Below are 26,227 nucleotides of genomic sequence, written 5' to 3' on the forward strand. Positions count from 1 at the left end.
ATCTAGTTCTGAATGAATAATTTTACATTCTTTTTAAGTTTTCAAAGGCGTTTTAGAACTTCTGTGTCTCCCTTTCAAAGACTTATGGTTAATTTGTTGTTGTTGTTGTTTTATTTTTCTATCATCATTACTACAGTGAACAGGAGCCCAACACTGTCTGGAAGGGGAGAAAAAAATTCCCAAATTCTATGATATTGGAGGTTTTGGTCAGGAAGGCTGAATAAAGCAAGACTCCAAAATTATGGAATTATGTAATAGACACATTCATTAAATTAAATTGTGCTGCATATGTAGCATGAATCTAAAGAGTTTTATTAACAAAATCAAACCTGAGGCCAGTTATTGGGGTGAACACTGGAAGATCAGAGAGACAGAACAAACCACAGCTAACCTCACCTGGCCAACTTCTCAGCTGGTCTTGTTTCCTCAGACTGGAAGCCTCTGTGTCCTCATCTGAATGGCTCTCAGCTGAACTGTGCTTCTCGAAAGCCTGAAGCTTAACCAACTAAAAGCTTAACCAGCCAAATGCTTCTAGTTTCTGGTCCTCACGCCTTATATATACCTTTCTGCTTTCTACCATCACTCCCTGGGATTAAAGGCGTGAGTCACTGTGCTTGGCTATATCCTTGAACACATGGATTTCTGCCTCTGGAATGCTGGGATTAAAGGCGTGTGCTACCACTGCCTAACCTTTATGTTTAATATTGTGGCTGTTCTGTCTCTGACCCCAGATAAGTTTATTGGGGTGCACAATATTTTGGGGAACACAATAACACCACATGCATATACTTCTCCTTCCTATAACAATGAAAATGTAAGTGCTGACTTCTAGGTGTGTAAGGACTTGGAGGTGAGACAGAATCTTGAACTGTAGCCCAGGAAGGCCTGCAACTTGCTACATAGCCCCACCTGGCCTCGTTCTTAAGGCTGTCCTCCTGCTTCAGCCTCCAGAGTGCAAGGATTAACTTATAACCACCACATCCAGCTTGGGTGCTGATTTATAAAGGAACTTTCTTTTCCCACTAATTTTATAAGGTTACAAAGGCAAAGAGGAAGAAATTCAATGATTATATAGGGTTGTTTACAACTGCTTCTTGATTAACCCAGAAAAGAAAGAGATTAGGAAGGTTGTTTAGATTCCAAGTATGCAAGTTATAGAAAAGAGACATTTTACAGCATTTTGAACACGTCTTTGTTTCCCGTGACACAGGAAAATCCTCGTTCAGATAGAAGTCAGGATCAAAGGACAGAATTTGTGAGAGAATGAGCACATTGTCAGGTATCTATTTGGATACATGTAAAAGAAAACTCTAGCTTGGTAAGGAGAATGTCACTACTACATGTCTTCACGAGAAGTTCAGGGCTGAGGTAGCTTTCCTGGCTGCTTGACCCAGTCATCTAGTTTCTTTAGCTTTCTTTGCTGTCATTGCTGTAGACTTGACTCTTTCCCTAGCTCTACAAATAGAAGTTAGTAGTTGTACACGTTATATACTGCATATGTATATGAAAATGTGTCCAGAAGATAAAAGCCTCTTCTTTTCTTGTTTGTATGTCTGTTTAGAAGCGATGAAACTTTGCTTACAAGTCCTCTAGAAGATTTTTCTGTTTTGTTATCTAGAATTTGATTCTATACATCGTTCGTAAACTAGTGACAGACATGGGTGTAGGGTGTGATAATCATTTGGAGTAGAGTAGATGTGTGGGGGAAGTACAGTCTCCATATAATTATGGTAAGTAATGTAATAACTCCTCCGGAAGTAGATGAAAAGTTTACTGAGAAGAAAAGCAAAGTGGGATCCGAGTCCCAGCTCCACTACCTAAGATATGTGTGCGTTTGATAAAGTTCCTTAATTCTCTAAATATGTACTTCCCATCTTAGAAGAGGAGCTCCAAATCCTCTTAGGGTTGTTTTTAGACTTAAACGAACTAAAACAAAACAGATTTTAACATTTGGCAGCATCAATAAGTACAGTTCTGTTGCTGCTGGCAGTACTTTTATCTGTCACTTTGTACGCAAAGAAAACAGGAATTTACATTTTAAAGAGTTTTCTCTTTCTCTGAGGTTGTAATATAAAGTGCCTATACCAAAGTTGTTGGTGGTCATGTCCTTATTTAGGCTGTTTTTGTTTTGTTTTGTTTTTTGTAATCTGGAAACAAAATCTATGAACTCTTAAGGGCTCTTCATGGGGAAGACATTGGAATTCAAGAATCTATTCATTATAAGGGATAAAGATTTTAAAAGTAGTAAATAAAATAGAGAATAGTGGTGAGAAATCACCAGAAAGCAAATATTCTAACTGGCTTTGATTATTCTTTCTTTTCCCATTTGTATTTATATTGATGCCAAAAATGATTTTTAAGGTGTACATGGCCGTGCTTCAGTGAAATAAAACATACATTCAGATTATTTATTAACTATTTTCTGCTGCTTCTGGTTTCCAGCCTTAAATTGTCATCTTAACTTTTTTCTCTCAGAGCTTTCCTTCTTTCGGGGTCTTTGTTGAGGTTACATATTTCTTCATGAGTGCAGTAGTAGCTTTATAGTGACTCATGTAGTCATCGTGGGAACCTAAGTTTAATATGGGCTGCTGCTAATGCAGTGTTTCTGTTGTGTCAACTAATAATTTACTTTTTTTTTTTTTTTTTTTTTTTTTGGTTTTTTGAGACAGAGTTTCTCTGTGTAGTTTTGCCGCTTTTCTGGAACTAGCTCTGTAGACCAGGCTGGCCTCGAACTCACAGAGATCCGCCTGGCTCTGCCTCCTGAGTGCTGGGATTAAAGGCGTGCGCCACCATCTCCCGGCAGTTTACTATTTATATTTGGATATCATACTGGGAGGTTGAAGAGGCAGCTGAGATATAACTCTTTTTTTTTTTATACTTGCAGACGGCTTGTTCAATCAGTATATCAGTCAGCAGGAGTATAAGCCGCGGTGGAGTCAGATCATTCCTAAGAGCACCAAAGGTGAGTTGCACTGTCTGGCTTGTTCTGTTTCTTCTTTACAGTCTGTTTTCATTAGATGGCCCAAGCATCCTCCTACTCTGTTAATAAAGAGCAGGTATTTGATAGAGAACATAGGTTCCTTATCTAGGTAGCAGAGAGGATTATTATCATAATTTTTTTTTCCTGAGGCTAGGGATTGAACTCAGCCTTGTACATGCTAGGTAAGCACTCTTACCAGTGAGCTATAGTCCCAGCCCTAGTTTATTGTATTTAGATTATCTTTTAAATTCTTGTTTCATCACTGTGACAAAATGTTGCACAAGGTTGTTCGTTCTTTACATAGAATGCTGTTACAAACTACTTTCATAGAGGTGTGTAAAATAATAGGCACGCTGTGGTGCCACCATATGTGTTCCTGGAAAACCAAGTTCTACAAAATCGCTACTAAACATAGCAGGACCTTTGAGAATAAGAGGGACGGGTGATGAACTTTAATAGAATTGCTATGTCAGTTCTATTAAAACACAGTACAGTTGAAGCTAAAAGGCACTTCATTTGAATATCAGAGTGCCTCAGTGACCACATCTGATGCTTCCTTCTTGGAGACACAGACCCTAGGGAGCATTTATTTCTAATAGGGACTTGTTTGTTTTCAAAACTCAAAATCTGATTCAGAATTTAGTCTTCTTCATTAACACATTATTTTTGTATGAGCAGATTTTTGTCTCTTTATTGTATGCATTCACTTTTGCCAGATAGAAGCATGGTTTTACTGCACGTGCTTACATTGAAGGAAGATGGTTCTCGAGGTATTCAGTTGGTTTTTGTGGTCTTCATATGTCTCCAAGGCTTTCTCTTCACTTGTGAGAAAGTTTTCATAGCATTACTCATTAATATGTGCCAAAAATTCCTCCTGAACTTATATAAGCTCTGTTGTGTGAACATACTCCCACTTACATAGTTCTGTGTATGGTGACTTATTCAAAGACACATGTATTTGAAAATAGATTAAATACACAAAACACATGGTAGAAATTAATATTTTAGTGTTATGCTAATTTATTCTTGAAAAAGCAGTACAGACTGACAGGAGAGAAGAGAAGGGCAAGCCCTCAGTGATGATGGTCAGCAGGATCTGATGGGTATCTAGCTGTGAGGAAGGAAAAAGACTTGTCAGTACAATGGTTTGACTCTGTGCCCTGTTTCTGTGTATAATCATGTGCTTCATAATGATGATCCCATGAGCTTTTAATTGAGCCACACATTCCTATCTAGTGTTGGTACTGAACCTTTTTCTGTGATTAGCTATTCTGAAAAATAGAGGCATTGTAGCTGGCTGAAGTACTTAGTAGTAACATGTTTTGCCATATGGCTAGGCGTGCAATAGGCAGTCCCATGTCGATTTCTGTAAATACACTCTCTGGCGTTTACGCCAAGACAGAATCGCCTAACAATGCATTTCTCAGAAGGTATTCCTCATCAGTAAGTAACTCATGACTGTATAAAAATTGATATTTCAGTTATTTTATAGTACTCCTGTAAAACTCCTGTGCACAGTTAGATGGTAACTTTTACATACAAAAATCAGGGAAGTTCATTTGCCAAACTAATTTATTTCTACTAATGGGAGATTTATGATGAAAACCTTAGGCTTCCTGGTTTATAGCAAATGTGATATTGGAATCCTGTAATCTTAGGGCTGAGAGGAGCATAACTCAGTGGTTGAATACTTGCTTATCACTTGTGAGGACCTTATCACTTGTGGGGTTTGTTCCTCAGCACAAATGCACACACACCATTTTCTAGAATCCTGTAACTTTTTCAGTATTTGAAACAAAGGTATTTCTTCCTTTATTCTTCCTTTTACTAATTATAATATTTTGAAGGAGTACGTGTGGAGTATTTGTTACTATCCTTTATAGACTTACAAGTGAGGTTACTCCTCTAGAATTGTAAGTTTTATTATATCTTTATAGAAAATACTTTTTCTTCTTCAGGTGATGGAGAGGATAACCGACCAGGAATGAGAGGGGGCCATCAGATGGTTATTGATGTTCAGACAGGTGAGTCACGCTAGCAGTGGCCCAGTAGAATTCTAGAGCTAAAGTGTGCATGGAGTTCAGCAGTAAATTCAGGCAGTCCATGCCAAAATTCATCATTGGCCTGCATTTATAATACTTCATAAGAGTGGACACGCTTCTCTTTCCATGTATGGTAAAGGTTAAATGTTATTTATTAAACCAAATAGCAAAGAGGACAGCGTTGACTGCATACTATCTGAACGTCGACACTGGGAGAGCAGGCTGCTGTACAGCTGACTGTAGACACCCTAAGAGACGTATCCTTCACATAATTTCACTTTATACAACTTTACTCTGACCATGCCAGGATTTGCTCAAGCAGCATTTTACTTCTCTGAGAGTATTTACACCATTTTGTTACTTTGTTGTGCTGACTCAGTACTTCAGGAATAAAAATATTTCTTTTGTAGATTCATATTATTTTATAAGTAATTAGAAAAATATGATATACTAAAGCTTGACTATTTTCAAAAATTGGTATTAATAAGAATTGAATATTTTACTTGAAACTAAGTGTTAGATATATATTTATAACAACTTTTAGAATTTGAGAATACTATTAGAGTATCTTTGGAAAAGTTTTCTTTCAAGGTATAGGATTTTGTTTTCTAGTCTGTTCCCCTTCTCACAAATACTATCCTGTCCTACATAAGTAGGCTTGAATATGATATAGCCTTTTAGGCATTAGTTTTCCTATTTCAGAGTAACAAGCATGCCTATGTTTGTTTGTTAAAGGGGCAATTCTGTACATAAATTATTTTCTTGCAAAAATATACTAAGGGAAATTGTTTAGAAAAGCCTCTTTAATTTCCAGCAAAATGCACTTCACCCCAGGATGAGATGTCCTGACACTTAAAGGCCACGTTCAACAGGCCCGAGTTTCAGGGTCCTTATTACTATGCTGTCTGTGAGAAAGAGACCGTGCATGATGGGGAAAAAACACATGGGGAAAAAAAGATCATTTAAATAAAGATAATGTATGGGATTTTTAGGAGGAAAACAAACATTCAAGTGATAGACAAATGTCATGACAGAACTTAGTATGACCAATGTGACTGAGGTTCAAGTTAGCAGAGATCCTTCTTTAGAAGCTCAGAAGATGAAGGTATAGACATCTTTCCTACCGTATGGAAACCGTTTTATGCAATAGGAACAATTTCAGCAGGTTCACTGTGGCCCACGGCCACATTGCCATTCCTGTTTGTCTAACTGTAGGAATTCTAGTTTTAAGAAGAGTAGTGGGAATGATGGTTACAGTCATGTGATTTTAATCTTGTGTGTGTGTATTTTACACACACACACACACACACACACACACACACACACACGTGCGCGCGCGCCTGTGTGTCCTCATGTTTGTGTGTGTGCTCCCATGCATGTGTTTTTGCATATTTATGCATATGAATGTGGAGACAGAGGTTGACATTGAATGTTGTCAATCTCTCTCCCCAGTGCTGGGATTGCTTCTGCATAGCTGCATCTGGCTGATTTATGTGGGTGTTGGGATCAAACTCAGGTCCTTGTGTTTATATGACAAGCCCTTTACTGGCTGGGCCATCTCCTAGCTCCTGATGTTAATTTCTTTATGATGGCTTCTCTACTTATAACCCCCAACCCCGTTACTTTGTGAAAATGTAAAATACTGCACTGAATAAGAATGGCGATTCTAGAAGAGATGCCTTCAATTTTCCCCCATTCAGCATGATATCTGCTATCAGTTTGTTATACACATACTTTATTATTTTCAGGCATGATTCTTCTGTTCCTGATTTTTTTAGGGCTTTTTTTTATGAGATGTGTTGAATTTTCTCAGATACCTTTTCTGTATCTTATGATCCTGTGATTTTTGCCCCCTTGATGTTATTTATATGTTGTATTATATTTATTAATTTGCATGTGTTGATACATCCTTATATCCTCGGAATGAAACCAACATGATCAATGGTATATAGTCTCAGTGTAATGTTTGCAAGACTTATTAAGGATTCTTACATGTATATTCATCTAGGATATACGTCTCTGTTCTTTTTGTTATGTCTTTATGTTATCATGATAATACTGGCTTTATAGAGTGAGTTTAGAAACAGTCTTTTTTTTTTCCTGTTTTATGGGATAGTTTGAAGAACATTGCTCTTGGTTCTGTAAATGTCTTGTTAAATTCTACAGTGAAGCTGTCTAGTCCTATGATTATTCCTCTAGTGTGGTCAGAGATGCATGTTCTAATAGGAGATGGAAGTAAGCTGTCCTTCCTAGCTAGCAGTGTAGTAGTCTCGATGTAGTTTTCCTCTGTTGTTGTAGGTGTGTGAATGTCCAGAGCAGTAGTTCTTCAGCCTGTTTGGAGTCTGTTCCTCATTGAGGTTTCTCCTAGTCTCAGAGTTTCTATGTGTTTACTGAGGTTTGAGCAGGGCTGGATGGAGTGGAACATGGTGCTGTCTCATAGCTGTACCAGGCATTTTCATCAGCAGTAGAGTGTCTACTCAGATACAACAGCTGTCGTGAGCCTTTCCCAGTATGGCATAAAAAGGAGAAAACAAAAGAACCACAAAGAGCAGTCAGTTGGGTACAGAAAGAAATGAAAAGCCAAGCACAAGCATAATGGTGAATTATGGAAAACTAAGTAAATTTTATTTTGGCTTATTTAATGTATGTCAAAGCATTTGTTGCTTCCCAGTGTTTCCTATATCTTGTTTTCTTAAACATTAAGGCTAATAGCTCCTAAATTTCATTTCCCTTTTCAGTCAGTAGTTGTTTGTTTGCTTAATGCCGTTTCCCTGTCAGATCCAAGGATAGAATAACCATAAACATGCACAGTGGCTTAAATTTTACTGTTCAGTTGCCCAAACTTCTCCCGTCATACAGGAATCATACTGGACCATACCTTGGTAGAAGACGAATGTGGTACTTTGGCCTACTGTACTGTGTGTTAGTTTTATTGATTGTCGTCCCTGAACCTGACGCCTCTCCTCTTAATAGACTTTAATTGTGAATTTGGGTTTCAGCTGTGGTTTAGGTAAAACAGTTGTGTGGAGATTTTGTTTCAACATGGATTGTCTTGTGTTAAGTTATTCTTCCTATGTAATTATTACTGAATTTTGGGGGAAGACTCAGGAAATACCATACCCATTATTTGATAGCTGCAGAAGAAGATGTTGGGGATTTGTCATTTAGAAGCTCTAATCTCTAAGTTTCTGAACCTTGAACTACCTCTATAGCAATTACATTAAAGTGCTTTTCAAAAGAAAACAAAAATGTGTATCTGTTTTCCTTGAAGTTTTTAATGAAGTGGATAAAGAGTAATCTGGGTTTTTAATTGCTATCAAACTTTCATGTGGTTATACTTCTGCTTCTGTTTTGTTGTGTGTATGGTTCCTGTTTGGGCATGAGTGTCAAGATATGCCTAGAGAGGTCCAGGGACAACTTCGTATAGCCAGGTGAACGCGGGTCATCAGGATTTACCCACTGAGCCATCTCACTGGCTCTGTCTTCTTGATTCTTGATTTGTGTCTGATTTTTTGACTTTCTCTGTTAGCACATATTTGATACAGTCTGTAGTTTCAAAATGACAGACTTGTTTAATTATGAATAGTGTGCCATCTTGTGGAGGTTTATGCAATCGGCAGTCTGATTTACTCAAGAGTAGAGTGGTAGAAACTGCAGTTGAACACTTCAAGTAAAAAAGCCCATTTTAGTTTACAAAATGTGTGCAAATGGTGTAAAAGGTGTGCAAATGATGTAAAAGGACAAATTCTTTCCTGTGTTAATTATCTCTCTTATTTTTAATCCATGTACAATGTGTAAATTGTGCTGCTGGGAATAAGTAGATCCATGGCTTATTAGGTTCTGATACCAAATAATATATTTTTTGTACCAAGGAATAATAATTGAATTGTAATATTTATGGAGTAATGATTGATTGATTGATGATTATCTCATGTGGTCTTTTAAATAAAATTGGCTTGACATTTTGAAAATAGGCTACTACTAACTTTATTACCACCAATCTCTGTCATTCCCCATGTCTTCCTTTTTAGTTAGTTCTACAGCAAGTTCAGATTCTAATGCCTCTGCTTAACGTTGTTTATAGTTCCTTCAGTGTCTGTGGAATTAAGTTTGAACCCTGGTAATTGAACCTTGACCGTGATCTAGTCACTGTCTGTCTTTTACTTCCTGTCTGCCTACTACCTTTGTGTCCTGATTTTATATACATTTTCTGTAATTTACTTATTCACCACACAATTTAACAACTTTGCATACAATGTATAATTTTAGTTTTCACTGTATCTTTAGGAAAGATAAGCATATCACATTTCAGAGCTTAGGAAACTAGTGGTTAAGGTTACAGAGTCAAGATTGAGGCTACAATATGCCTGACTTTGGAGTGTATGGCTTTTCAAACACTTTGGTTGTGTTCTGTCTCTGTACCTTTGTTATTTTACTTTGCTGCTTTTCTGTCCCACATTCTACTTTACTAGAACACAAAGCCACATTCTGACCCCAGGACAGAGACTAGTCTTACCACAAATCTGCCAAGTTCTCAGCCACGTGTGTTCTCCCCTTTAGAACACCTGTTGTGCTTTTGCCTTTGTATGGCACTTGGGTCTGTTCTGCATTGTGGTGACTTATGTCCCCTTTTAGAGTTGTGGCTAGATTGTAAGTTCTTCAAGGACAAGGGACTATTCATCTTTCTTTTCATTTCCTACAGTGGTTTGTGAGTTCAAATCAGTGCTTAAAACTTATCAGATAGATATTGCTGAAGAGCTAGGACAAATGCAGAGCTGTGTTAGTCTATATTCCTTTAAGGGGGGAAAATGGAAAGAAAAGGTTGCTGCTTGAGGAAGATGATGTTGCCTAGGATATACAGGCGTGTTGTCATAGGACTTGTTGTGGGGGGGCATGGGTTTCCAGGAAACCAGCTTTCCTCTTTCTTTTCTTTTTTTTCTTTTTCTTTTTCCTCTTTCTTTTCTATACTGTACTTCTCACCACAGTTCTCTCTAGATAACTTCATAGTTTAAGTCTTTATGCCTTTTATGGTTTAATGACACTTCTTGGTATTTGTTTCTAGATGGTTTATCTTTATGAGACTTAAATGATGAGGAATTGAATTAAAATTTTTGGTTGCACCTTTTTTATTCAGGTACATCAAAAGAATAAGTTTCTACAAAATTCATTTAGTTGTACTTTTGCTTCAGTTGGACCACAGAGCTTCCATGGACAGGAATGACATCTTTGTTTAATTCTTTTGGGATGCTTGCCCTGTGCCAGATTTTCTTTTGCTCAGCTATCAATGAGGCTGTTGTGGAAATGTGGGTTTTCTTTGCTGTGAGAGTTTATGCGTACAAAGAGACCTGCTTTTCAGAAAGAACATTGAGAACTCAGAGCCCAAGAGGAAGGGTTATTAAAGTTAATGAACCAGGGTAACCTTATCCAGAGAGTGCCCAGAAGTACTATAAAACAAAAGGTCAATTGCTATTGCTATTTTAGTTAGATGGGCCTCCCTCTACAAGCTTCAGAAATTAACAGGGTTAACTGCTGTTATAGTGAGGTCTTGGCAAATAATCTTAAGCCAGATGAAAATTCTTTGTTCTTTTTCCTGTAAAATTATGTATCTGGACATTACTGTATATATACCATCTGGGAAACAATGTTATTCAACTAATGATAATGGATTGTTTTATCGTTATGAAATAAGACAGAGTTTTAGTACTCTAAAATAATTGCCATTATTTCATATTTTTACAGTGCCAAAGGGATTCTAGGTTTTGGTTAGTTTGGAGTCTAGTACGGTAATACTATTGTTACTGTGTCTGAGGTAGTTAGGAACTGAAAGGTAGCTCAAATTTTATTTGTTTGTTTTTCCTTTTTTTTAATAGAAATGTTCATTTTTGACAACTTGTATAACTTAAATCTGAGGGACCTCTAAACAGAGTTTTGTAAATAAAAAAACAAAGACTGAGGAAGAATAAGTGGCTTATGCTTGATCACTCTTTATTAATTTCTTACCACTGTTACTAGATACCTGAGAAAAATAACTTAGGGGAGAAAGTATTTTGGTTCATGGTTTTAGAGGTTTTTAGTCCATTATGGCAGGGATGGCATAAAAGAATGGGTTGCATCATGGTGGCAAGGAAGCAGAGAGCACAAGGAAGAAAGAGAGGAAGGGAGAGAGGAAGGGAGGGTGTAGCTGGAAGTTTTTCTGTGTCCCAGTGGTCAGGACAAATCTCTCCCACTTGTGTCCCCCAAGTAAGCACACAGAGGCTTATATTAATTATAACTGCTTGGCCATTAGCTCAGGCTTATTACTGACAGGCTCTTACACTTAAATTAACCCATAATTCTTAATCTGTGTTTAGCCAGTAGCTTGGTACCTTTTCTCAGTTCTGCCTTGACATCTTGCTTCCTCTGTGTCTGGCTGGCAACTCCTGACTCAGCCCTTCCTCTTCCCAGAACTCTCCTCGGCTGCTCGCCCTGCCTATACTTCCTGCCTGGCTACTGGCCAATCAGTGTTTTGTTTATCAGCCAATCAGAGCAACACATATTCACAGCATACAGAACATATCCACAGCAGGAGGGAGGGAGAGAGGGAGGGAAGTCGGAGAAAAAGAGAAGATACTGCCCTTAAGAACGCTCTTCCAGCTATGCCCCCTTCTTAAAGTTCACAGAACCTACCAAAGTAGTGCTTCTATCTGTGACTGAGCCTCTAAGATTGAGCCTGTAGGGGACAGAAGTTCAAATCCCAAATCTCTGCTAAGAGTCAAGGCAAGCTCTTAAAGGTAAGCCTCTTTAAAATAAGTTAGATATACTTTAAACATAAAATGAACATGATAGACATTTCCATTCCAAAATGAAAGAATGGAGGCATGGAAATGAAATCTGTAGCTCTTGTCCAGTATCCGGGGTATGTGATCGTATGCTACAAGAAAGAGACATGTTTTTTAGAAATACATTGAGAGCCCAGCTCTGAAAGGGATTGCTTTCCCACCATTTGATGGTTCCAGCCCACAAGGCCTCTCTTTAAGGCTAGCTTTTCTTGTTGGCCTGCAGCATTCCTCAGTATACATTCTATGTTCCTGAAATCTCTTAACTTCCTGGGTGTTTATTTGTGTCTTTGGATTCATTCCCACAGCTTCCTGCTTTTTCCTCTCAGGCACCGGATGGACACATTGTCTCACTTCTCAGCCTGACTTTGAAGTCTGAGTAGAAACCCTCACGACTCTGACTTTAGCATTCTATATGTCTGCAAAAACGACGAAGTCTGCTGCTACCTGAGGTGGACTCAGTGCCTGGGTAGCTCAGCATGGTTAAATAATCTTTGGGAAAATAACTTGATACGGGGTGAGGTCAGAGTGTCCTAGAAGCACTGATTTCTCAATGGAAAGTCTTCTAATGTGTTTACTCTTTGCATTGGGTGTTAATCGGGCCAATTCCTGAGATGCTCCCATGTCACCTTTCCTGTTGTTTCATTGAAAAGAAACTGGCTTCCTTTTTAATGGTCTAAGCGGTTCAGAAACCATGTCTTCCTTAGTTTTAAATGTGTATAGAGTTTTTCTAAACCAAGTTTTTCAAATCATTCTATCTGCCTTTCGCTTCCAATTTTCTCTGTAAACTTGGTGAAGACCATGGTCTTCTGATCTTCTGAGCTCCCACTGGAATTGCCATCTAAGCTCCACCTCTAGCATCCTTGGTTTCCTCTAGCTGGTTTCTCTGAACTTTTCTAAACTCTTTGTGCAAACCAGTTCCAAAGAACCATATGGCCGTGGTTAGTCACCAGCGACAGCTTAGCTCTAGTATCAAATGTCTGTATTAGCAAGGCTTCTTGTCACTGTGGCAAAACAATTTAGGCTTACATTTTTAGAGGATTTTCATCTACCAGTGTAGGAAGGGGTTGGCAGAATTGCTCACACCATTGTGGCCAAGAGAGAGGACAAGAGGCCAGGACAGCATATTGTCTCAAAGGATACACTCCTAGTGACCTACCTCTTACAGCTAAGGCCTCCTTCTAAGATTTCTAGAAACTTCAAAATGATACCACCAGCTAGGAGCAAACCTTCCAGGATAGCCTTTGGGAGGCATTTCCTTTTCAGACCATAGTATCCAGTTAGCACTAGAACTAAATCTTCCTCCAGTGGGTTTTTCTTCTTCTGACAGCAATGAAGCATTTGTGAACATTTTACTCAGAAAATTTGCTTAAAATTTTAAGTTATATGAAAACATGACAGCCCAGCTGTGAATGGAAAGGGGTTTCGTAATGTAACAGTATTTTCATGTGTAGTTTTGAATTGTATATCTTTAAGATTAGTCACACTTTAGATGATAACTGCCATGTATATAGTCTTAAAACACACACTTGTAATCAGTAGGCATAACATATTTACAAAGGGGGAAATATTTAACAAAAGGAAAGGCATTGTATAGAGAAGGATCTATGATATAATATTATGTATAAAGATTCACTGCTCACTGAGGCAAATAATTTTGTCACAGTGGTAAAGTTTATCAATGCAGTAGACATTTTAGAGTGACAAGAAATTCATTTCTCAAAGTATTAGGTTAATCTTTGAAAAGGAAGTTTATTACAACATATTTGGGAAAATATTAACCCAATATTCATGGGACTGTCATTGTTTTATATCAGTTTATTCTTAACTTTCAGCTAGTTTTAACCATTATTTGGCAATAGGAAGACATCACCTTTAATGTTATCCTTTCTCATTGCACCCCCCCCCCAGTAACAGCTACATGTCTTCATGTAATCCTTTAAATTTTGAGTTTTTATACTTTTAAATAGTTCTGTCAGCCTTTAGTAGCTAAAATGTGGTCCAACAGACCAATTCTTAAACTGACTGCACCGGGTTCATATGGGAGACTTTAAAAATACAAACTCTTTAGCCGCTAAAGAATTTTGGAATCAGAATCTTGGGGAGCATGGCCTACTGATCTGATTTTTAAATAAATTTCTCAAAATATGGTTCTGCAGTAGTCTTTCCATATACTTAGGTTTAACAGCTGAAGTACATTTTTGAAAGCGACAAGTTTAAAGATAATACTGTAAGAAATATGGAAAGTACCTTCTTGAATGTTCTTTGAAACAATTGAGTGAGTCTGGTGCCTTAACCCTTGTCCCTACGGCTTTTTTTTAATACATACTTTTTTGATTTTCATAGAGACTGTTTATTTGTTTGGTGGCTGGGATGGAACACAAGATCTTGCTGACTTCTGGGCATACAGTGTGAAGGAGAACCAGTGGACATGTATCTCTAGAGACACTGAGAAAGAGGCAAGTTCCTAGTCTTTTCATTCATCTGTATCACAGTAGGAGCATGGAATACACTTCTGCATGCTTGTTTTCTTCTCGGATGTTTCACAACAGTGGTAGTATAAAAGCATTTTGAAGTAAGAAAATCAACTGGATTCAACAACTCTTGCATTTGAATTTCTATCCCTGGCCCATCAGTTAAATAGCAATATTTTTGTTTTGAATTTTAAGCTACTTCACCTTAGAAATGTAACCGTATAATATCTTTTCATGCCTCGGCACTCTGCTCTCGTTTTCAGCATTCACACACACACACACACACACACCCATGCACTGGTGAGGATGGAACCTGGCCTCAAAGTGCAGTATCACTGAGCTAGTCTAGCCCCCACCGTCGTATTGTATTTCCTCTGGAAAAGCATGCTTTGGATGTTTTAGCTCTGCACTGTCTAGGTTTTTAAAATATGTTTGTTTGTTATTGTTTTGCCGGCATGCATGTATTTGCATCACATGCATGTCTGGAGCCTGCAGAGGTCTTAAGAGGTCATTGGATCCCCAGGAACTAGAGTTGTGGATGGTTGTGAGCCACTACGTGAGTTCTGGGAACTGAATCCAGGTTCTCTGCAAGAGCACCAAGTGCTCTTAACTGCTGAGCCATCTCTCCAGCCCTTTGTCTCATTTGTCCATTTTGTCTCTATTTTGACCCTTCAGTGTTTCACTGTTTCATTATACAGTCATGTGCTGCATAATAGTTTATAACCATTGATAGTCCCATGCCCATGTGGTGGGCTCATAAGATATTGTGTAGGGCTATTATAGACATATTTGTTTATATAGAGACAGTATAGAATGTTGGCACATGATGAGATTGCCTAACAATGCATTTCTCAGAATTAATCCTCATCATTAAGCTATACATGTCAGTTTTCATAAGTGATATTTATTTTAATTAAAATAGTATCTATACATATATTTGTGTTTGTGCCTATATATGTATAAATGAAGCATTTCTATAATGAAAATAGCTTTGATTTATGGATTTGAATTAAATAATTACATGGTTATATGCAGGGGAAAAGCAAATATTATTCATCTTTCCCCCAAAATTGTTGTAGATGTATTCTCCATCTAAGCTATTTCAGAATGTAGGTTGGAAAAAAAAAAGCAAGCAAAAGAGAAAAAGACCTAAGTCAAACCCACTTATTTTTGTTTAGGGAGGCAGATTAAAAAGATCTGGAGATGTACCTTCAGTCTTTGTTATTTTGCCTTTTTTTTTCTAGAGCTGAGGATCGAACCCAGGGCCTTGCGCTTGCTAGGCAAGCTCTCTACCACTGAGCTAAATCCCCAATCCCTCCTTCAGTCTTTGAAAATTGAGTTCTTTCTTACTCAGTCTGCTCCAAGGATTAGTCATTTAGGTAGCACTTATTTTTTCCGTAAGACCTTGAAATTCTGATTTCTTTTTCTAATCCCAGGTACATAAAAATGATCTTCCATTTCCAGTGTTGAAGTATCATTTTTTGAAATGGTTATTTCTGTCCTCAACAAAAACAAAGACATATCTAAAATCAGTTAATTTATTTATTCTCAGCTATTTTAAATTGAGTTAGTTACATCTTTAACTATTCTCCCAGTAAGCCTAGGGTTCATCTTAAAATCTTCCGTATTCATTGATTGTATCAAATTTATGCCAAAGGTCCATTGATGTCAATACTGCATTTCAAATGTCCTTTCATCTCTATTCCTTTTCATGCTATTTTTTTCTCTGTCTCTCCTTCCCCTCTTCACTCCCTACTCTACCCAACTTAGGAAATTGCCTAGACTGGCCTTGCTTTGTGATACTTCTTCATCTTCCTGGAATTACAAAAATGCATGCCCATCTTAGGAGTTGCCTTAAGTTTGAGTCCAGCTAGGTGTACATGGGAAGTTCCAAGTTAACCTCTGCCACACACCCAGACCCTGCCTCTAAACAAGTAAACAAAATTAGTAAATGAATAGTCTTTTGGTTTTTTCGAGACAGGGTTCTCTGTGTAGTTTTTTGGTGCCTGTCCTGGATCTCACTCTGTAGACCAGGCTGGCCTCGAACTCACAGAGATCTGCCCGACTCTGCCGCCTGAGTGCTGGGATTAAAGGCATGTGCCACCGCTGCCCGTCATGAATGATCTTTTAGAAACATCTAGCTTTGATCCCTGTTGAGTTATCTTTAACATTAGTCATTCATAGAACTTTAATGTTGTATAGTAGTAAGCATTTCTTTGCTTGTGAGGCAGTAGGTTGGCTGGGTCATTCTGTTAGTAGGAGCACTCATTTGGGAGACAGCTGTTGGCTAGTTTAAGGTTGCTTCAGCTGAGACTACAAGGGTGTGCTTTACCTAATCGTTTGCCAGTCTGTAGGCTACCTGGGACTTGTTCTTAGAGCAAGGGCAAATGTTGTGGGATATTTGTACACTGTGTGAAGATGTGTCACTGTGATTGGTTTAATAAAGAGCTGAATGGCCAATAGCTAGGCAGGAAGAGGTTAGGCAGGACTTCTGGGGACAGAGAAGATGCCAGAAAAAAGAAAGATGGAGTTGCCAGCCAGACACAGAGGACACAGGAGGTGCAAGATGGAAGAGAGGTAATGCCTTGTGATAGAACGTAGACTAACAAAAATAGGGGTTAATTTAAGTTAAAGTGCTAGAGGGACAAGCCTAAACTAAGGCTAAGCTTTCATAATTAATAAGAAGTCTCTGTGTCATTATTTGTGAATGAGCTGGTGGCCCAAAAGAAAGTCCAATTACAGGCAGGGCTGCCAGGGGATGAAATGGCCATGAACACTCCACCAAGTTTGTTTCTGTCTCATTTGTCAAAGGGAGTCAGATAACTTAAGTTCAGAGTCCATGTATGGTGGGATGTTAAAAGGTATCCATATAAGAAAGTATGGGGGAAAGGCCAAAACAATAATAAAACAATGTATCTATCCCAGTTTCTTTAATTTAGTGACAGTACCAGTTCTCATGCAGCCATATACCCTGACTGTGTGTGACGACCAACCGCACTGACCATTTCTGCAATTTTACAATGTCTTCGCCTGTCTCATTTGCCAATGTTTTCCCCGTGTTCTCAGTGAGATCTCCCATCTCCAGCTTCAGCCTATATGTTCTTTAACGTTTAATTGAGACTTCCCTTGTTCAATATAGCCTTTCTGAAGCTCTCTGAGCAGAATTTAAACCTCCTTTAATGCACCCACCTTCACCTGAAACTGGTTTGTTTTCCCACCTAGAGTCTGAATTCCTGATAGGCATGAAGCATATTATTTAGAGTTTATGTATTTTAAAGAAGTAATAGATATGTTTATTCTTTTGTAAGTGATCAGATAAGGTGAATTAAATAAAAAGATGGTATTGGAGTAAAGCAAAGGAATGATAAATACAAAATTCAGGAGATTGGGTTCCCAGATGTGAGGTTTTATGAGTAGTACTGATGTTTTGTGTTTTTGAGACATTGTCTCACTAGGTTGGGCAGACTGGCCTCAAATTCAGGGCTGTGCTTGTTTCCCTTCTTCTGGCTTTACGTATTCTGTGCCAAGATTACAGGCATGCGTCACTGTGCCCAGCTCATTTGATTATTTTTTATACTATATATATACATTGTAATATGAAAAATGAAGTTGAAAATCACAGTGATTATTTTTATGAGAACATTTTCTGTTACTTTGAAGATAATAAAATATTTCAGTATTGGAGCTCAGGTTTATTATAGTTTGTTCCGTCATATAGATGCCTGTGGTGATTTGAGTAAAAATGGTCTCCATATGCTAATATATTTGAATGCTTAGTCATCAGGGCATAGCACTGTCTGAGAAGGATTAGAAGGATTAGGAAGCATGGCCTTGTTGGAGGAAATATGTCACTGGTGGTGGACTTTGGGGTTTTAAAAGCCCATGCCATCTGCAGAGTCGTTGTCTCTCTGTCTCTTCTTTCTCTCTGCCTGTGGGTCAGGATGTAGTTCTCACCTACCTCTCCAGCACCTATCTACATGCTGCCATGCTTCCCTCCATGATAATAATGGACTAAACCTCTGAAACTGTAAGCAAGCTCTCTGATTAAATGCTTTTTTCTTGTAAAAGTTGCCTTGGTCATGCTGTCTCTTCACAGCAGTAGAACAGTGACTAAGACAATGCCTAAAAATCTTCAATTGGTCTATCTGTGAATGGTAGGTAATATTGCCCTAGTTTAATAGCCCATTGTTCCTAATATTGTGCAGTTACAGTTTTTTGTACCAGTAAGTATAGATATTGGTTGTTATTGATGATGTCTCAAGGTGTGCATTTTAAAAGCATGATATATAATCAAGAAGCAAAAATTGATTTAATTACTTGAATTTATTTAGACATATGTCTAGTAAAACATTTAGAGATCAAAAGCTAATAGCCTGAGCTCTTAAGGAGAAAATAATTGTTTATGTAGCTAGGCAAGTACATTTTTATTGTTTTGAGTTGTTCTTTAAAGTAGTTAATAATAAAAGAAAGCTAGAATGAAATTATGAAAGGCTACGGATGTTGTTCAGTAGTAGAGTACTTGCCTTGTGCAAGAGCCTGGGTTTCTTGGCACTATAAGTATGTACAAAGAAAAGCATTTTTACTAAACCTGATTCACCTTCAGTATTTTTATAGCAAGAGATGTCTTCTTAGGAAAGGCCAAGATGTAGCTTTTCATAAGGGAGTGCTAGGAAATGTCTTTTATACATACATTCATATACATACACACACACACACACACACACACACTTAATTTGTGTCTCTTGTTTTGTTAAACAGCTCTGACTTCATCCCTAGGATTATTGAGCAATAAGAAATTAGACAGGGCTCTTCTTACTGGATTTTACTTGTGTTAGTGATTTTTCAAATCTTAGGGTAGGTAGTAGGATTCCTTTGTGTATGTTAAAAAAAAAAAGCTTACTGGTGTTTTTTTAATTTATTTGGGTTATGCTTATTGAAAGTCACTGTGTCAGAAATACCTTTAAAATTAATTAATTTACAAAAACAGTTGTATGTATGTGGTGGTATTGTGTTTCCCGAAATATTGTGCACCCTAATAAACTTATCTGGGGTCAGAGACAGAACAGCCACAATATTAAACATAGAGGATAGGCAGTGGTAGCACACGCCTTTAATCCCAGCACTTGGGAGGCAGAGCTAGGCAGAAATCCATGTGTTCAAGGATACAGCCAAGCATGGTGACTCATGCCTTTAATCCCAGAAAGCAAGACTTTAATCCCAGGGAGTGATGGTAGGAAGCAGAAAGGTATATAAGGCATGAGGACCAGAAACTAGAAGCATTTTGGCTGGTTAAGTTTTTAGGTTTTGAGCAGCACAGTTCAGCTGAGAGCCATTGGGATGAGGACATAGAAGTTTCCAGTCTGAAGAAACAAGACCAGCTGAGAAGTTGGTCAGGTGAGGTTAGCTGTGGCTTGTTCTATCTCTCTGATCTTCCAGTGTTCACCCCAATATCTGGCCCGGATTTGTTTTTATTAATAAGACTCTCTAAGATTCATGCTACATATGTATTTTTGTTACGATAACTGTTTTCAAAATTGGCATTGTTTTAGATTTTTAGAGATATTGATAATGACTAGGTTAGTCAAGGACAGCTAGATTCTATTTATATATTTACTCTCTTAGGACATGTTTTACATGAAAAAAAAAATAAAGAAAATTGGACCATATATAGGTGTACCTGGGGCAAGAGAATGAATCTTTATCAACCTTTCCAGGCAACTGCATATTGCTTTTTTGATCTCATGTCCCAAATAGACAAATGTTTGTTTTGTAATGGTAGTTTGTCATGTAGACCATATCACATAGCTCTTTGTATTTGCTGTGTTAAAATCCATTGGCCTGTTTGCTCATTGAATGGATTTTATAAAACCTGTACATGATTTTTCACTTATGTGTTGGTCATTTGAAAAATACTGATTCACTTCTAAATGTTGGCATATTTTAATATATGATATCCCAAAACACATTTGTTCTTATCACTCTCAGTCTCAACAGAAAAGTCTTGAACATTGAGAAGGTGTCAAAATCAATGGCAGCCTCACAATTCTGATTGTTTCTTAACATATGTTGTATTATTAGCAACAGATTTATTTCCATTTTGCTTCAATTTTAATACTTTTTTAAATTTTGAGACAATGTCTATCTTTATCATAATTTTTGAATAAATATACTATTTGGATTTTTTTTGTTGTTTTCTGAGACAGGGTCTCACTAATGTAGGTGTGGCTGTCCTGGAACTCACTATGTAGTCCAGTCTGGCCTCGAACTCACAGAAGTCTGCTTGCATCTGCTTCCTGAGTGCTTGGATTAAAGGCATGTGCCACTATGCCCAGCTGAATAGACATACTTTGAGTAGTTGTAATTGTTCTCCCTATATAGTCCATGAAAAAAACCTCTGCATGAACTTGGAACTCCAGAAACTACACAAATGCTTTTTGAGACAACCATTCTACACAAAATGACCTTGTTTTATACTTTTAAAATCTCTAATGTTTGATGTAATAGAAGATAGTGGAAATAGTTGAATCACATCTACTCTGCATTCAGACTTTTAGTGTGCAAAAAGTAATGTAGCCTCTGGGAACTTTTGCCTGTGTTCATAGAGAATGAGAATGAAGAGACAAATGTTTAAGTGTTTTCATAAAAGAACTTTGACCCTATAGACTGCCTGAAGGAACCAGAGAGAGGCATTCATTTGTATTATGCCATTTTCCTGAACCCGCTTACTATAGTTAAGTGGATATGTATGGCTAAAGACCTCATTTACTCTTTCTCTTCTTTTCCTCTTAACTTCTGTGTTTTCTAATGTCTTTCCCATGTCACCAGGTTGACCTTGCAGAGCACTGTTAAGTAGAGGTGGTGAGAATAAACATCCTTGACTTCAGATCTTAGTTGTAGAACATTTATGTGTTACTATTAAGTGAAAGCTAGGCTTCATATTGTCTTCATTCTTTATCAGATTGAAGCATTTTCTTCCTTTTCCTGATTTGCTGTTGGTTTTTTTTTTTTTTTTTACCATAAACATGTATTGAATTATGTCAAAAAAATCTTTCTGTATTTCTGTTAGACGTGGAATAGAACAGAGTTCAAAATGAAGCTTTTCTTCATGTTTTCTGATTTTTTTTGTCTAAAATTAATAGTAATTTCTTGTATGAATGCTTGGTAAAATTTACCAGGGCAGATACCTGAATCTGTTGTTATAGGAAGATTTTGAATGATAAATTCACTTTTTAGATGGAAGGACTTCCCATTTTTACCTCATGTCTCATGGCATTTGGTAGGTCATATTTTCTCAAGGACTGTGTCTTTTTTATGTGTATATTTCATTTGTCAAATTTCTACCTACACTTAGCTGTTGTCAAATTGTACTTGTTTTGCTTAGTAAACGCTATTTTCCTCATAATTCCTGTTATTCTTTAGTAATATCCCTGAGTCTGTTTCTGATGTTATAAAGTTCTTTTATTAAAAAAACAAAAACAAAAAACAAAAAAACAAACCAAGAAACTAACATTTTCTAGCTCTGGTTTTCTATTTTAAATTCTATTAATCTTCATTTTTAATTTTTGTTCTCCCTGGGGTATAGTTTACTTGTCATTTTAATGGTATTAGTGCTACTTTGAAGCAAGAGGTCTTTCTCGTTCAAAAATTAAAATTTCATACTAATGGAAATATAACTCCATCTTTGTTTTTGAGATTACCTAATCATGAAAGAAACTTTCCCCTAAATAACATTTCTACTTTATGTATGGAATCTTAGCAAAGAAACCCTTAAAACGTAAGTCTTAGAATTATTTGTATGAATATGAAAGCATAAATTGCACTCGGTTTATTTTCTCAGTTACTGTTACTAATGTCAAGCCTTTTTCCTGTGTAATGTCCCACGTTTAACCAAGCTATTTACATTATGTTACTTCTCGTATAATACTGCTATTTGGTGTTTTGTCTTGCTCCAGGAACTTATGGTGGTTTTTTATTTCCTTCAGATTGCACCCAGTCTCCTAGCTTCCCATTTCTCGTCATCTCAGTCATGAGCATATAATTTTATTAGTTAGATTTTTGCTTATTTCTCTCTTCTGAGGAAAAAAACCAATTGCCTATCAAAGTGAAAAGGACAGAGTTTTATAATGTTTTTAAATCTGGTTACAGTGGGGCTTAGATATCATTATCACTTCCTAGTTTTCTGATTCTAGACAAGTAGTTTAGACTGTGAAATAGTGATAATGGTTTCCTTATAGTGTTTTTGTAAGGATTCAGTGAAACACATCTATCCACAGTAATAATGTAAACAGAATTTAGCAAGTGTGCAGGTTGGTTTTTGTCAACTTGACACAAAACTAGACATCTGGGAAGAGGGAATCTTAATTGAGAAAATGTGCCGGCAAGTTTTATGTCACCTTGAAACAAGCTAGAGTGATTTGGTGAATAACAGTCAACCCAAGGCAACTGAGGCTACCCTCAGGCCTACACAGATGAGCACACACCTTATACATTCATATGACCCTACATGCACATTTTTTAAATTTCTTTTTTTGTTCACAATACTTTTAAAAATACAATATGCCTTAAACTTGATTTTCGATAGGGATTGAACTGTGTTCAAGGCATATAAAACACAATGTGGTACATGACACCATGGATGTTCAAACAAGTGCCAGAGAGTATAAAATAGTTCATAGCTTTTTCCTGGCAGCTTTCAAACATTTCTAGGTAAAGTTTATGTCTTCCACTGCTTTCTTTTGCTTAGAGATGTGTTATCAGTCTAGTGTTAGAGCCATAGTAGTTGCCTTGTCATGAGTTTTGATGAACTAGAACACAAGAGAGCATTTCTGCTCTTTGCTCTTTGACACCCTTTTTTCTTCCCACCCTTCTCTCTCCAGAATGGTCCTAGTGCCAGGTCGTGCCATAAAATGTGCATTGACATCCAGCGGAGGCAGATCTACACGTTGGGCCGCTACTTGGATTCCTCTGTGAGGAACAGCAAATCTCTGAAAAGTGACTTCTACCGTTACGACATTGACACCAATACCTGGATGTTACTGAGTGAAGACACTGCTGCTGATGGTGGACCAAAGCTGGTGTTTGATCATCAGGTTGGATGCACTTCATGAGAGTAGAAGTAGCTAGTGCTGAGTACTCTTTGCTCTTAGAGATCTACTTTAGATGCTTATATGGTGTTATCTAACTGATGTGCTATTGGTAGGTAATGAAGATAATTATTTCAGGAAGTGTAAGGTTATTCTTACATTTTTTTATTGTTTGATATAGGATGAAATATTAAGCCATTAATCTTAATATTTACATAATTGTTAATCTATTTAAAACTTTAGTGTAGGGAGTGGATGAAGCAAGGAAAAACAAATTTAGAGGTTTATAAATATATATTAACTATAACAATTACAACTTACCCTGTTAATATTTTTTATTCTGTTTTCCTGGAAGAAATTTAAAATCATTTGCTAATGAGTTTAAAATCTAAAGCTTTCCTTCCAGTTAGACTAAAATATGCTTTGTTTTATTTGTAATCAGAAACTTGTTACAAAGCTATGTAGAAATTTGGCACATTCTAGATTAAGTTTAAACTCAGCATGTGATGGTGTTATGGACAAAACAGTTTAAACAGTGAGTGGTGTGGAAGCCACTTTAATTACTGTGGCTGTACCTCTCTTCATTATCCCTAGCATAGTCAAAGAAAACGGTAACTGCTTTGAATTGTTCAGATAAGCAGTTTTACTTAGTTAACCTGTTTGCACAGCTTTCAGAGTGTAGGAGAGATGACCTGTTCTACTGTGTGAGCTAGCATTGTCTGCTGCTGGGGAAGTAGGAGGCAGTGATAGAGTTGTGCTGCTCCAGCTTTAGCCTTAGGTCTTACATAGCAGCTGAATCCCAGGCCTTTATTTATTGTTTTTTTTTTTATAGATTGTTTTGCTTTGCTTTGAAATTATCCTAGTTTCATGTTTTTGTTAATACATGACTGGTATAGAAGAATGGTGAAGAGGAACTACATCTATCAAGTACTGTAGGTGAAAAATAAAAATGTTAAGGTCCTTTACTTACACAGGTTCTTTAAGGCTGAGTTTCCACAGCCATGCTCCTTCCTGGTATCCTCAGTGGTGTTCTAGGAAAAAGAAGTCCAAGAAGTTAGGCTGAATCTGGCTATCTAAGAACATAACGTCAGCGGGTCATATTGTTAGGGAACAATTTATCCTTTTGATTAAAAATTGTTAATATTTTACCAAAAAGTACTGAATTTTACAAAAATTACTTGTATTGGTTGAAAGTAGGATAGCTGAAGGATAGTCTGGCTGTGGCACACAGTTGTGTATAATAGTTGTTTGTCTTGCATAATAAAACAGGATGCTCCTTGGAAGTTGGCTACTATTAAATAAATAAATCTAACTTTTCAACTGATCCCATGCTATGAAAGAACCATGGAGGGGAAGAAACCAGAATTTGGTCCTGATTCAGCTAAGCAGTTATGTTCTGTGCTGCTGAGTACGCAGCGCCAGTCTAAGCCTGCAGTGCACATTTAAGTTCATGCAAATAAAGCTGTAAGTTAGAACTTACTAACTTGTGTTCATGACACTTCAAACAGTATTTGTAGTGCCAGGATGTTTTGGGGTTTAATACTTCATGTTCAAAATTTAGAAGAACAAGGGGAAGATAAAGACACATTTAAAAATTATTTTTCCATTTTGAATTTTAACATTTAAAAAATTGAAATTCAGAGTCTTGTATTTCTGGTGAGCATATGGCAGCTTAGCTCAGCTTAGCTCTCAAACTTTACTTGTTGTTGCTTTGCCTAGTTTTCAATAACAGCAAGAATTCCAACAGAAAGGATTTTAAAAACAGTATGTAAATCACATATACAGAAAAACTAGGAGCCAGAGAAAGCTCACAATTACTTGTAAGTTTAATCACAAACAACAGAAACCCTGGTCCGTGTACTGAGTCCACACATTGCAAAGAAGAGAGCGTGAGCCTCAGGGGAGCCCTGCCGTGGCACAGCGGACTCCTGAGTGTCCAGAGCAGAGCAGCCGCAGGGCGAAGCAGGGCGTTAACCTGTAGCAGGGTCGGAAAGCCCAGCCCGTTTAAGAAAGCAGTATGTTCTAAAAAGGAAACACTTGGGCAGCTGGGCACACTGGCTTCTTTTGCAGTAGCCAGGGAACTAGGGAAATTCAAATCTTGAGGACCAGTCAGCGAGATGGCTTATTGGGTAAAGGTGCTTGTTTCCAAGTTTGGTCTCCAGCATTCAGAGAATGAAAGGAAAGAACTGATTCCTGCAAGTTATTCTCTGACATCCAAATGCACACTGGCACATGCATGCCCACACACTGGCATATAAGCATGTACGTACAGAATCAAAATAGACAACCGTAATTTTAAAAAGACACCGTGAGATAGACTATCTCTAAACCAAATGAGATCTCAGAATTAGACAAGACATAGCTTTACAGAAACACACCTCTATTCGGTAGCACCAGGTTCCTTCAACACTACTGTCCCTCTTCCATAAGAACTCTCTGAAAGCTATTGGGTCCAAGGAAAACCAACTCACTTAAATGTGAAAAACTATAAACAATAACAAGCACCAGATCTTTAGAGAAATACTTCAAAGAAAATAATAGAGGGGAAAAAATACTTTCCTTCATACAAAAGTAGGTAAGAATTATATTTCAGCATTCAACAGTTTAACAACATAATGAAGCTTGAAACTGAAGATAACTACAAAGTATACATTGAAAAATGCCAGTGTGAGAACCAAATGGTAAGAGCAGCTGAAAGAACTGCATACAGGGAAGAAATGAGGGCTGATGAAATGGTTCAGTGGGTAAAAGGGCTTGTGGCTCAAGCTTGTCAACCAGAGTTCAATCCCTGGACCCCTTGTAAAGGTGAATGAGAGAACCCACTCTACAGAGT

The 26,227-nt window shown here is 37.4% G+C and overlaps 1 protein-coding gene and 1 non-coding gene across 2 annotated transcripts in view; one reads left to right on the forward strand and one right to left on the reverse strand.

Annotated features, from left to right (window-relative positions):
* Nucleotides 1–26,227, forward strand: part of Mkln1 (muskelin 1) — a 123,474-nt gene that overhangs the window by 64,151 nt on the left and 33,096 nt on the right. The window contains exons 7-10 of the mRNA XM_059257014.1: nt 2,885–2,962; nt 4,939–5,004; nt 14,184–14,296; nt 23,188–23,412. Coding sequence (XP_059112997.1) covers nt 2,885–2,962; nt 4,939–5,004; nt 14,184–14,296; nt 23,188–23,412 — 482 coding nt within the window. The remainder of the gene's footprint in view (nt 1–2,884; nt 2,963–4,938; nt 5,005–14,183; nt 14,297–23,187; nt 23,413–26,227) is intronic.
* LOC131907547 (small nucleolar RNA SNORD45) lies at nt 5,021–5,105 on the reverse strand. The gene has a single exon (XR_009378450.1). It is a non-coding gene; the product is annotated as a small nucleolar RNA SNORD45 (small nucleolar RNA).

Source organism: Peromyscus eremicus, chromosome 3 (genome assembly GCF_949786415.1).
Source record: "Peromyscus eremicus chromosome 3, PerEre_H2_v1, whole genome shotgun sequence".
NCBI lineage: Eukaryota > Metazoa > Chordata > Mammalia > Rodentia > Cricetidae > Peromyscus > Peromyscus eremicus.